The 14,427-nt window shown below is 35.7% G+C and overlaps 1 protein-coding gene across 7 annotated transcripts in view; it reads left to right on the top strand.

Annotated features, from left to right (window-relative positions):
- Grip (Glutamate receptor interacting protein) overlaps positions 1-14,427 on the top strand; it is a 313,660-nt gene that overhangs the window by 295,466 nt on the left and 3,767 nt on the right. For 4 of the 7 annotated variants that reach the window (XM_089737183.1, XM_089737189.1, XM_089737190.1 and 1 more), the window contains 9 exons: positions 1,170-1,345; positions 5,431-5,532; positions 9,623-9,782; positions 10,533-10,759; positions 12,410-12,555; positions 12,679-13,030; positions 13,160-13,315; positions 13,644-13,775; positions 13,840-14,361. In XM_089737183.1, the coding sequence (XP_089593309.1) occupies positions 1,170-1,345; positions 5,431-5,532; positions 9,623-9,782; positions 10,533-10,759; positions 12,410-12,555; positions 12,679-13,030; positions 13,160-13,315; positions 13,644-13,775; positions 13,840-14,361 (1,973 nt within the window). The remainder of the gene's footprint in view (positions 1-1,169; positions 1,346-5,430; positions 5,533-9,622; positions 9,783-10,532; positions 10,760-12,409; positions 12,556-12,678; positions 13,031-13,159; positions 13,316-13,643; positions 13,776-13,839; positions 14,362-14,427) is intronic. The other 3 variants (XM_089737187.1, XM_089737185.1, XM_089737186.1) reach the window with 3 other exon arrangements.

Genomic DNA, 14,427 nt, shown 5'->3' with positions numbered 1-14,427 from the left:
TGTAGTTACATGTCAGAGATTTGGCTGACCGACATGTTATTGTAAATTGGCAGGTTACACTAAATCGCTCAATGGGAAGTTTTACACACATAATCTACGTTAAATGGTAAATGGAGCTAGGACGTCAAATAAATTTTAATGTAGCATCATAATTGATTGATAACATTTTATTAAGGTAATTGTTAATAATCAATTATAGGTAAAATAGCATTGATATAAACATTAATGTCACTCGAACTTTTTTCAGTTTTTCAGGCCTCAAAATATATTTTTTTATTTACAAATAAACCCCATCAGTTTTCCTTGTTTTCCCCTTTTCCGTCCTATTGAATATCGCACACATTCCAGACTTTTGGAAGGCGGGAGGGAACAAGGTCCATACAAAATCATTCAAGGTATTTTGTGTAGTTACCGGTAGCGAGGTGTATTGAAAACCTACACGGGTAAATACCACTATCCTGTTAACAGTTGTACAGACAGGATAGTGAATAGTTTCGATCTGTGTAATATTCTTCATACAACACAATCGTAACTTTATCATCGTCATGGAGACAGCGACGTTCACTTTGCGATGTCCATGGACCCCGGTGACCACTTAAAACTGAAGCGTGAAGCTCGTTTACCCGCCAATACATTAAAAAGCCACCTTGTACACTAATTTGCTTTACATTAAGAGAAAGCCTTTCTAAATTTGTAGGTAAAAACACAGCCATCAGATTAACTTAGCGAGGATTAAGCACTCGGCTTGCAGAGCTTACTTCAAATGCTCTTAAATTACATTAGCGGGTCTCAAAGCAGTCACATAAACTTAATACTAGACTAATCCGTTTCATTTTGCTTGCAAATTTATGACCGGCTTATTGATATCTGAAAGATCATATAAGTAACAGTTAACGCTGGTTTGACGAGATTTATTGTATCTAAATTTGTGGGTTACAAGATGTTTTACTAAAAATTGCATATTAGATTTTGAAAATTAAATTAATTATCATTTTTATTGCTATATATAGGAAGACCAATTCATAGATTCCAGCAGATATACCGCAAGTGGCCAGGCACATAGACATCAATAATTACGTTAATGCACCTTGGAGGCATGGGGTCGGAAGTTGAAAAATTATGTAGTAAATAATAATTAATGACGATTTAGACGAATAAATCATTTGCAGGTGCGGTGCTCTACATCCTGGAGACCAGCTTCTGGCTTTCGACGATCACGTCATTGACGGAAACAATTATACCGCCGAAGAGGTGATGTGCTATTTGGAAAATTGCGAAGGCGGTTTTACGAGACTTCATATAGCACCGAGGCATGTTTTAGCCCATGCTGGACGGTTCACACGAGGTCAGTGCGGTTAAATTGTTAAGAAGTTGCTTTTTTTTTAAATAAAGAAAATTCTGACCAATTTCAAGGGTTAAGGTTTTGTTTTGATTTCTTCAATTGAAACCTAAACATTATCTTCTGTTTTTTCAAATGATATGAGGACGGTGAAGAAAGTACCCACAAAAGATCAATAATATACAAAATATTAGTTATTCAGCCGAATTTGTTTTATCACCTTCAAAGTATACACCTTCAGAAACGATACAGTTATGCCAACGAATAATCCAATCGGAATTCGGAATCGAGTTCAGTTCTCGCCGCGAATTCTCCTTTATGTCTTCCTTATACCGAATGAAAACGGATGAAACGACATGGTAATTTTAGTTTAAAAGGAAAAAACAAAGAAGTCAGCCATATCTGCTGAATGAGGTTTTTGTTCGATGGTACCTGTTGAGCTTTTGGTCAAAAATTCGTTCACAATATTGGCCTTTTGCGAATATGCACAAATCTGGCCTTTGGCCTTTTTCGTCGGATTTGCTCTTTTAAAGGTCGCATAAAGATAATATTTTTAATTTACCATTCGTCTTTCCTGGCAAGAATTCCGAGTGCACAGCACCGCTATAGTCAAAGAAAATACTCAACATGTCTTTGAGTTTTGACAGACTTGACGTGGTTTTTTTCGGTTCTGATTTAGTTGCAAGGCACTCCAAAGCTTGTTGACTAGTTTGCATGTCAAACTCATAAATCCACGTCTTTTCACCATTTATAATGAGTTTCATGAATTTTGTGTCTGAACTGACCCGTTCTAGCATGTCCTCAGTGACTTTGTTACGATTGAGGTTTGGGAGAAATTTCAGGTCTTTTGGGACTAGCCGAGAGACAACATGTTTCATACTCAAGTATTCATTTAAAATAGTACGGATCGACTCGTGAGACAAAGAAAGTTCGGCGGCTATTTCTCTCAAACTTGAATGAGGATTTTCAGTACCTAACTATTCTTTCAGTTTTCGGTGTTAACTATAGTTGCAGACGTTCAGGCCTACCAGATAGGGACAAATCTTCCATCATATTTTAACCACTGTTGAATGCTTTAAACCACTCATAAGCATGTGTTTTTGAAAAAGTCGATTCACTGTATGCCTTCATAACTTTTTCAGTAACTCCGAAGAAAAATAATTTATGGCGGTGCAAAATTTAGTACAAATTTTTTTTTCGATGTTTTTATCCATTATAAAATGCCGCTGCCTACAGTCAATACACAGATATCACATTCATTAAATTAATTACTAAACTATTTTATAACATTAGTACTGGTAAACAAAAATAATTTAATATTAATATTTTTTACACAATTGTTTTTTTTTGTTTTTGTAGTTGTATGTGTGTTGTATGTTATATAGTTGTGTACGTAGTTATAATTATGTCTACGACTCGCGAAAACCGAGGGAAATACTGTAGTTCCTCTCGATTAAGCACACCATTCAAAATACGCAGAAAAACGACGTTCTACTAATGTGGGCCCAGGAAATCCTCTTACTCCTTTATGTCTCACTTTCATCAATAATTATACGTCCCATATAACCTGATCTGTAAACGTACGGGCATATGAAAAACTACCAGGACCATAATCGTAAAGCAATTTTAGTAAGAGAATCTTCAGGCCTCCCCGTTTGTCTTTGATAGCAGCTTAGATGAGCTACTCGAAGTTTTCACTGTTTCCTATGAGCTGCTGACTATTTGAGCGAACGGAACTAAAACTTTATTAGACGCTGGAAAGTTCTTAATGAAAACCGATTCGAAATTGATAGGGGACGATGGTAGTCAAGACTTGATTAACTGTTACTCAGAAGCTTCAGGTAAACTTTGTATAGCCTTAGTTAAATACTGACGGTAGAGCATAAGTTTCAACGGGTAGATGCTAAACGTACCACTACCCTAACCGGTCTATTTCTGTGTATCGATTAAGAGTTCCGCATTCAATATTGCGGAAACCGCTACTCAATACATTTAAGACTTCGGCTTCATTTTGACCGGTGGGGCATGAACCCAACTGTTTCAACAAACATATCCCATCACAACACCTCTGACAGTCTGAAGACTGGTGGCAGATCGCAAAGGAAAAAACATACGCCATTTGTCGCTGTTGTCTGCACAATGCATACGTTTGAAAATCATTAACTGTTACGCCGGTAAGAGTAACGGCATCTATCGCCGAATCGTCGAAAGAATATCGAAGGATCTAGTAGCACCTAGAATGCTCGAGAAGTACAACGCCATCTATTGTCAGATAGCGGAAATACAATACTAGAAATGTGTGGAATATTCTCGATAATTCTAGGGATATGGTATCGGCTATAAAAGCGTTGCAGAGATGACACGCATTCAGTCAGTAATCAGAACAACTCGAAGCGAAACAGCGAACAGATCACCTGAAGCGAAGCGGAAGAAGCGAATTGAGGATTTTAAAGTGTTTGTGAAGTGTTTTAAGTGCTCTAAGTGTAAATACACTGTTAACTTGTAATTCAGTGGAATTTTATTTATCCCGAACTCCAGCGCGTCACAATACAATTGAAATATCAATTTAAGTTAACAAAACCTCAAAAGCTATTTATATATAAAATATAGTATAAAAAGTGAATGTGACTATCAGCAACTTTGTAAATAATCTATACTAATATTATAAAGAGGAAAGATTTGTTTGTTTGTTTGTTTCGAATAGGCTCCGAAACTACTGGACCGATTTGAAAAATTATTTTTCCATTAGAAGCCGACATTGTCCCTGATGAACATAGGCTACTTTTTTTATTTTATTTTTTTTGGTTTCATGTGTGTTTTAATGTTTCCTAAGCGAAGCGAGGGCGGGTCGCTAGTTAAATTATAAAACTGTGTGATAGATGGACTGAAATGATTTTAATTCAATTAAAATTGGACGAAAATTGCTTCTTAACTTACAGCACCTCCACACAAACCTATTATACCTACGTACATATGTGTATCAAACTCGGCTTGTATTATTCAAAAGGCTTTACTTCTTGATCTCAGATATAAATTTACGTTCGCTGAAGTGAAATTAAATTTCACTTTGAGCTCCGTCTCTTTCATTTCGGCTCAATTATGCTACTGAAACTTTTGTTCGAAATTAGCAAGTAGAGAAAAAGCGATTTTACGCACTCCCTCGTGATCTGGGAATATACATATAAAACGATTATGATATTGCCATGATACAAAATAAAATTACTGGTGGTGAGATCTCTTGGGAAACAGATAGGTACCACCACCCCGCCTTTTTCTGCCGCGAAGCAGTAGTAATGCGTTTCGGTTTGAAGGGTGGGGCAGCCGTTGTAACTATACTGAGACCTTAGATCGCATATTTCAACGTCGGTTACGGCATATAGGTTGTAGATGTCTATGGGCTCGTCCACCCTACGTCCACATCTAACCAATGAATAAAATAATCGATATATAAAATATCGCGAATCGAGCAAAGGCTTTCTTATCTGTTCAACTGTACTAAACACCATCGGTGCATATTAAGTCTAGGACAGATGATCTTAATTATAAAAGCCAGTACAACTGTTGCCAGAATAAGTAGTAATGTGATCACGGCTTAATAAATTCAGTTCGATCCTATCTTGACGTATTTTTGTATCTACCTTTCTAATATATACCTAATAATGTATTAATCTACAGTGGTTTTTACGGATGTTCCATTATAACTACTGAACCATGCATCCGATTGATTTGAAACTTGGTATCCATGTAGAAAATACATGCACTTAATGGATAGGCTAATATTTTTATGACTCCCTTTTTGGACTCCCTACACCAGTTGCGGGGGCGTCAATGATGAGAATCTTTGTGGGGGTGAGAAATAATAATGATAATGTTAAATGCCCAGCGAAGCGGACGGGTACCTACAGCTAGTTTCTAATATATTCCTAAACTTTTGAAGGAAGCGTAAATCAAAGGGCCCCCGGATACTTACCATTTAGATACGTACCGAGCTAGCTTGGACGTCGTAGATAATTAATAAAAACACGCACTTCAAACTTTACCCACAAAACTATGTTAAGTACAATGAACCTCAAATGTGTGCTTGTTTTCAGAAAACTCAGTATCCGGCTCGTCGACCCTCAACGCTAAGAAGCACAGGCAAAGGAACTTCAGACAAAGTTCGATGCCAAAACTTGGCTTAACAGACGATTACGGTGAGTCAGTCCCGGGTTAATGCTATTGTTATGGGATCTTATGGGATTTAAAGGCACCGCTGTGTTTACGGTGCAGGATAAGAGCGGAGTACTTGATATAAATTACACAAGTATTTATGTGAATAGTTTCGATCACAACGTTTTGTTGGTAGGTCAATTTGGATTTTGTTAATTTCCGCCGTTAATCTATAATATTAATACGTGAAGCAAAAACTTTGTATCCCTTTTTACGAAAATTGCGCGGACGGAGGAGTATGAAATTTTCCACACTTATCTATACTAATATTATAAAGAGGAAAGATTTGTTTGTTTCGAATAGGCTCCGAAACTACTGGACCGATTTGAAAAATTATTTCCATTAGAAGCCGACATTGTCCCTGATGAACATAGGCTACTTTTTTTTATTTATTTTTTTTTGTTTCATATGTGTTTTAATGTTTCCGAAGCGAAGCGAGGGCGGGTCGCTAGTAGAGAATATAAAGAAGAAGTGCACAATGCTAATATTTTTTTAAAATAATGCATAAAAGATTCATAAAATCAATAAAGAAAACATTACACACACTACATACCATGTATTTGACGCACACACGCATGCATACTATTTATTGTCAAACTTTTGTTCTTGACGTCTGTGGTCAAATTGAGAATAGATTAAATATTGTTTGTCTTTATTAATATTTTTTTATAGTGTAGCCTTGGCGAAATTTGTGATTATAGAAAAATAAAATACAATCATAATAGGGTACAAACTTACAATTCCAATTAATTATAGTCGAATTTCGACTACTGCGGGACCTCTAGTAATAATTAATTTGTGGTTTCTAGAAAATACCACTATCATAAATGACTTCTCTTTATTAGTAGCAGGACATATTACGAGACCACACGAATGGCCATCAACATCCTGATAGTTTTTGCGACAGTGTAATTTTGCGTTTCGGTCTGTTATTCAATTTTCTACTTCATATCCAAAGACAATGTAACCAAATCTTCCGGTAGTACTACAACTGTAAAAAAATGACATTTGAAACTCAATGTTTTAATTAAACTTCGTTAATAATTTGTAATAACACACGATTCAAATTATTTAATAATGCTACTCATTGCAGTTCATTGGAACTAGCTTCACATTTAGTTCTGATTAACCGATAACATTAATTGAAAAGCAATCACTTTGATCCACATGGCTCTAAGTAGCGTAGCTTTTAGTTTTGTATTTATAGATACTATTTATGTTCAAAATGTGCACTCCAGTATTAGAAACTGGAAATGTTTCTTATTTACGATTCATACATATGCTTTTAAACAATATTATCGATTGACTTGCTGTAGATGAAGGAACAAACTATAAAATATAAACAAAACAAATTAATATATACGGTACGTACGGCCGTCTGGTGTAGTGGTAAGTGACATGGTCATTACACAAGGGGGTCGCGGGTTCGAATCCCGCCAAGGGAAGATATTTGTATGATAAATATAAATGTCTTTTCCAGGGTTATGGATGTATATTAAATATATGTATGTGTATAATAAAAATCTTACATTTATATCCGTTATCTGGTACCTGTAACACAAGTTCTTTACGAACTTATCACGGGACCAGTTAACGTGGCGTGATTGTTAGTAAATATTTATTTGTTAGTAAATATTTATAAATATTTATTTATTTATATCTCTCACATATTTTGGAAAATTTACTCAACGTACCACACTCCAATGCTTTTTTCAGTACCCCTATACAAATACGTATTCCCATCGATACAAACCGATGCATCGAAACGCGAAACATCCTAAGATCTTACGTAACCACGTAAGCCGTTAAAGTATTAGAAACGACGGAAATAATATAAAAATAAAAAAGTGTGTGTGTCCGCTCCGACGCACGACTGGAGTTTACTGGATATAAAAAATTAAACGAAACAATACGAGAAATAGTTCTATATTACGACAACACGATACACTACAGATTATTAACAAATTAACGAGACACAAAACAAACGACTAACAAATATATGAAAATACAATAATGAGAGAAACGCGCGATCAGTACGAGGCTTTGTGGCGGACTGCCGGCGCAGCAGCCCGGCGTCACCTGCGATAACGCGGCCGCGCGTTGGCTCCTGATTGGCGCGCGCACGCATCACGCAATCAGGAGCCAATCAGGCGCATAACGCATTTCGTGTGACATGCTAGTACGATTTTGATTGGCGCGCGCACGCATCACGCAATCAGGAGCCAATCAGGCGCATAACGCATTTCGTGTGACATGCTAGTACGATTTTGATTGGCGCGCGCACGCATCACGCAATCAGGAGCCAATCAGGCGCATAACGCATTTCGTGTGACATGCTAGTACGATTTTGGTCCCCATAATTTTCATACCCCGGGCCTATATATGTAAATCGATTCTAAAGGAGTAAACTCCAAAAAAGATGTGTGGTATCGTGGGACACCGGATAGGAACGAAGTTCCATATAAAAAAAAAAAAGAATTACGAAAAAAAATCGCGCTGTGAAATATCGCTGTGCGGAAAACAAGGCCTTATTCCACGGACTTTTTCTTACGGTTTTTACTATCACATTTTTTTCAGTTCGGTCGCGCAGTAAAATCCCTATCTCCTCCAAGCCTGCCGTAAGGAACTTCGTTCCAATAATAATAATTATTATAATCGCATATAATCACATGATTAAACTGCAAAAATAGTTTTAATTAAGCATTACTATTATCATCTCTATGGAGATATTTCTTACAAGTCTCAATTGCGTTCTTCAAAAGCGTGACTACTTTTCGAAACACGTAGGCTAAATGCTAGTATTATGAATATCAGCTTATAACGTGTTCCTACAAGTATTCAAGATAGGGTAACATAGTTCAAAATGGAAATTATAAGACTGGCCTTTAGCAGAAGATGTACTTAACTCTAAATAATAATAATAATATAACTCCTTATTTGACACCACATGTACAGAGTAAGCATATAAAACAAATAATAGACGGTGACATTAAAAATAATCGTGCAACTACTATTCATGACGGTATTAACTGTATGGTAGTTGCTGTCAAGAGCCGAGATCGTAAAGTCGTTCTGGTGAAAAATCTTCATGTAGACCTTTCTAATGTAATAATCCTTTGACCTGACATCAAAGACTTCCAAAGCTACAACAAATTACCATCGAATGACAAAGGGTCTGTGACGTAAAGACACATATAATTAATTTACTGAGTAAAAACAGTTCCAACACCCATATTTGTTTAGGATGTGTTCGTTAGGGTAGTTCGTGCGAGTGCATTATGGTAATTTGACGCTACTGTTAATTGGGTCGCGAAGGCGTGTTTATCAAAAGTTTGTTGAGGGATTAGTAATTTATTGTCTTTCCTCTAGTGTAGTAGATTTGTTGGAATCAATGTCATCATTCAGAAATGAGTTCTGCTACATACTATCTGACTTCGAACTGAATCCCATTAATTTGAACTGAGTCCCATTTTACTGGTGGTAGGACCTCTTGTGAGTCCGCACAGGTAGGTACCACCATCCCGTCTATTTCTGCCGTGAAGCAGTAATGCGTTTCGGTTTGAAGGGTGGGGCAGCTGTTGTAACTATATTGAGACCTTAGAACTCTTATCTCAAGGTGGCTGGCGGCATTTACGTTTTAGATGTCTAAGGGCTCTAGTAACCACCTAACACCAGGTGGGCTGTGAGTTCGTCCACCCATCAAAGCAATAAAAAAAATCTATTAACAAAACTTGAGAACATTATAACGACAGAAATAGGCAGGGTGATGGTGCCTACCCGCGCGGACTCACAAGAGATCCTACCACCAGTAATTACGCAAATTATAATTTTGCGGATTTGATTTTTATTAGACGATGTTATTCCTTCACCATGGAAGTCAATCGTGAACATTTGTTGAGTACGTATTTCATTAGAAAGATTGGTACCCGCCTGGGATTCGAACACCGGTGCATCGCTCAACAAGAATGCACCGGACGTCTTATCCCTTGGGCCACGACAACGACATATTTACAATAAAAAGCCGCAAAATTAGTTTTAATTTTTAGTGACCATCAAATAAATCTGTTTTTTTAGCAGAAAATCAGCAGAATTATATGAGCATGGGCGTATGTCGCGTGGAGTCTCTCAACATCCAGCTGGAAGTGCCTCCGGGCCAAAGCAGCGGTTTGGCTGTCCACGAAGACAACACTGTACTTGTTATTTCACATGTCTCTTCTCAGTCACCAGCTTATCGGTGAGTTCTGTTCTACGATTTATTATTAGTATGATTTTACTTATGTTATATTGTGTTGTAATATTCTTTTCTTCTGTTGTGTTGTAACATTATTGTTGTGTTGATGACACACGAAAATTCATTACTTTACTTGATTAAGATTTTACCTATGTTATATTGTGTTGTAATATTCTTTTCTTCTGTTCTGTTGTAATATTATTGTTGTGTTGATGACACACGAAGATTCAATTTAGCTTTTGTTAAATTGATGATATTAACTGACACATCAAAATATTATCTTCATAGTAAAATGATAAAATGAACTTAAACACTTATTATTTATAGTGTAAAAATATGATTAAGTAATTACGCAACGATATTTCTAATTGCTTGGAAATTATTAGGTACCTGTAATAAAATGGCCGTCAAGATAAAAATGTGAAAGCGATATTACAAAACTTAGGTGCCTAAATACTTTATAATGAAGTTCGACTTATTAGTTATTCTTTAAGAATAACAGGTCCTCAAATAAGATTTAAAAAATGTGAAAATGGAATTAGTTTTTTGTTTTATCTATACAGGGAAATTTTATGCTTAAATAAAATTATGACTGTAAAAATTTTCTTACACAGATAATAACAAGTTTTAATCAATAAATTAGCATAATTCCTCCCTCATCAAGGATAAAAAATAACATATTTAACATTACAAAAAAAAATTCTCATTAAAAGTAAATTAAAATATTTGACTACATACCACACTATTTTTTAGGTCTGGCTGCTTGCAAATCAGGGACAGAGTAATGTCCATCAATGGACATGAAAACCTAACTGTTGATGTTGCAAATGAAATTTTACAACGGAGAAATGATTCTCATAACAACAAATACTTAACTTTAAATGTGGAATTCAGTATGCCTAATACCATAGAAGCGTCTAGTGGTGTATTTAATGTTAAATTAGCTAAAACTACTGCTGGCCTTGGAGTAACAATTACAGGTAAGGGGAATTTTTGGAATCAATATACTTAAATAGGCAGATTTGCTTATGGCCGAAGTAATGCTATCTCGCGCGTGGTACATTGGTTTAGTGTTAATAATCTGTTATTAAATAACAAAAAAACAAAATGTATAAAATTTACCACACCTAATGTTAGACAAGTAGACACTAATATCATTGTAAGTGGAGAGACACTGGAGCTTGTTGATTCGACAGTTTTTCTTGGTATAACAGTTGATTCCAGGCTGCAGTGGGGTCCTCACATATGCAAGTTAGCGAATAGACTTAGTTCTGCAGCGTTTGCGGTAAAAAAAATACGAACGTATACTGATGAAGATACGGCACGTCTAGTTTATTTCAGTTATTTTCATAGTGTTATGTCCTATGGCATTTTGCTATGGGGCAATGCTGCCGATGTCGAAACGATTTTCATCCTGCAGAAGAGGGCTATTCGTGCTATTTATAATATGCACCCGAGGGAATCCTTGAGGGACAAGTTTAAGGAAATCAAAATTCTAACTTTAGCGTCCCAATACATTTTTGAAAATTTATTGTACGTGCGTAAAAACATTGTAGAATTCCCCAGAGTCTGCGATTTGCATAATGTGAACACTAGGAACAAACATAGGCTTGCGTTGCCGGCGGCTCGAATTAAGAAAATAAGCAACTCTTTCAGGGGGCTGGGTGTACAGCTTTTCAACAAGATCCCACAAAACGTTCAACTACTACCTGTTCATAGATTTAAGAAAACTGTCAAGGAACGTTTGTGCAACAAGGCATATTATAAAGTTAAGGATTTTTTACTAGATGGCACTACGTGGGAATGAGGCGTTCGCTCCTGGCCTTTTCATTTTTCATTATTATTATTATTTATTTGAATTGTATTTTTTTGACTTGTTTTTTTGTATACTGTAAATATGTTTTCTTGTTTAAAAAAAAAAGAAAATAGTTGAGAAAATACAAAAAAAAAAAAAGCCTGCTGAGTTTGTTTCGCCGGTTCTTCTCAAGACTGTGGCTTTTTTTGGAACCGGTGGTAGAGTTAACATTTTCTTTTACATTTTGACATTCAACAAGTGTGTTTTTGATGACATCCAAGTTGAAATAAATGATTTTGAATTTGAATTTGAATTTGAATATTCAGAAGCTACTGAATAGTACTGTACAGTACAATACTGTATATAAATAGTACTGAATAGTACTGTACAGTACTGTACATAAATAATACTGAATACTACATAGCTCACCACCTTCTACAACATGAGCACTGCTATTTATTCAAATATTTGAAATTGAAGTCAAATTTTAATGCGAATAATGGATTTTATTAACTTAAATCGTACCTATCTATGTAACACAAGCTTTTGACATCATTTTCACGAATTTAAGGATGTTCGATTGACTTATCGATATGATTTTCTTTTATTTTATTTTATTTAATACATTAATAATTATCAAGATCTCCAAAATAAAAAATAAAGATTATGTTAATTTTTGGGTTAACTTTGCATTAAAGTATGCAAAGTATTAATGTATGTTAGTTTGAGAACTATACATATTTAAGTAAACTCGTTTAATTTAACAACGTCATGGCCAATAACTCATCTACCCAAATAATTTTGGCTTGATCATTATACTAAAAACACATCGCAGGGTGTAAGCAGAAATTACTGAGTAATGAAGAACCAATGATGATATCAGACATCAAGCCTGGATCCGTTGCACATCGAAGTGGAGCTCTTGCCCCAGGAGATCAACTCCTAGCTATCAATGGACAGCCACTTCATAATTTATCGCTAGTAAGATTTCATAATGTTTGTAATTGTAATGCATTTTAAATTTAACAGATGAAAATTTTACTTTTATAAAGTTAATGCATGTTTCGTATAGAAATATTAATACACAACAATTATGATTTGTAGGACACAGCATTTAATATACTACAGAATTCACCAGAAGACATAATTACGTTGAAGGTTAGAAAAAGAGATTTAACAGAAGACTGGTCAAATGTACACAAGAACGCAAAACTTACCTTACAAAGTTTCAGTAATATAGAAACTAAAGCTGTAGTGCACAGCGGAGAAGATTCAGGACATCATACTGATAGTCCAAACAACAGTGCTAAAGAAAGTGAAAGAAGCCATTGTAGTAACGAAAATAATGCTGTTTTTACTGTAGAGCTCATAAAGCAAGAAAACGGTCCCTTAGGATTAACGATTGCGGGTAGCGAAGATATAAACCAACCTATTCTGTTAAGTGGATTGGTGGAAGGTATGAAGAAATCTTTGTTTTTTAATTTGTTTTTTTTTACACAATTCACCTGTAATAGGCCTCTTAACAAGATTAATGTTTTCATTAAAATTTTAATGGCGTTGAAAATACAAAATACCTATTTCACAGGTGGTGTGGCTGAGAAGTGTGGTAAACTAGCTATAGGTGATGAACTGTTGAGTATAAATGGTGAAAGTGTTTTGAACAAACCGTTGTCGGAAGCTATAAAATTACTACAACAAAGTGGTCAAAGAGTTCAGTTGCAACTGTGCAGGAAAGTAACAGGTAATTAAAAAAAAAGCATAATTGTATTGTAACTTACAAAAAAACTGTTTTTTTTTATTATTCCTTAGATAGGTGGACGAGCTCACAACCCACCTGGTGTCAACTGGTCACCGAAGCCCATAAACATCTACAACGTAAATGCCGCCACTAACCTTGAGATATGAGTTCTAATGTCTCAGTATAGTTACAACGGCTGCCCCACCTTGCAAACGAAAATGCATTACTGCTTTGCGGCAGAAATAAGCAGGGTGGTGGTTGGTACCTTAAAAGAGGTCTCATAAGAGGTCCTACCACCAGTGAATAGATTAAAACAGAAACACATTATTAGGATCTTTGGATAATGCAGAATCAGCGAGTGCAAGGGATTCTAGCCATTCGACATCAAGTCCAGGCTTATCTAACGATAGTGCTGTTGAATCTTGGGATCAGAATACACCAGTTAGAACAAGTGCGAACTGTGGTGAGTTTAAAATCCTTAATATGAATATGATCGTAAAACATTTCCATCAATAACCGTACAAAAGTTTATGTCGTAGGTACCTCAGAAGTTATAGAATACGCAGTTCCAGATAAAAGCCGAATTACGGAGAAACAACCATATTCTCCATCGGATGATGATAAGCTTATGGCTTCATTCAACTCAGCCGCACCATACACTATCAACGACTTACCACTACCAAATTATTCTTTGAACAATTCGCTTAAAACTTTCCATTATGAAAATAACTGTATCATTCCTGAAGCTACGCTAAAAAATAAACAAAATATAACGAGAGAAGACGACGTGCAGCAAATTGAAATTTTGACCTCGACAATGAAAGACTGCAAATTGCATAACATGGAAAGATCTTCGTGCAAATGTGAATACGTGCAGATGAGACCATATGGTTTTGTATCACCAAAAACCAGGAGGCCTGATTGGGATGATTTTTTGAATAACGGTATCTACACGGTAACAACACCTCAAAAATCACCAATGAAGCCCGGAGTTCCGGGGACAAGCTTTCAATTCTCCACCAGCCCTATTTACGAAAATGACGTCCCAGGTAATTTAGACCTCTTTTTATATCTTACCAAATGCAACTTATATTATAAAAAAACCAAACCATAAT

The sequence above is a fragment of the Bombyx mandarina genome, chromosome 22 (genome assembly GCF_030267445.1).
Source record: "Bombyx mandarina strain Sakado chromosome 22, ASM3026744v2".
NCBI classification, from domain to species: Eukaryota; Metazoa; Arthropoda; class Insecta; order Lepidoptera; family Bombycidae; genus Bombyx; species Bombyx mandarina.
The sequence above is the reverse complement of the archived record's forward strand: the minus strand, read 5'-3'. Positions and strand labels throughout refer to the sequence as shown.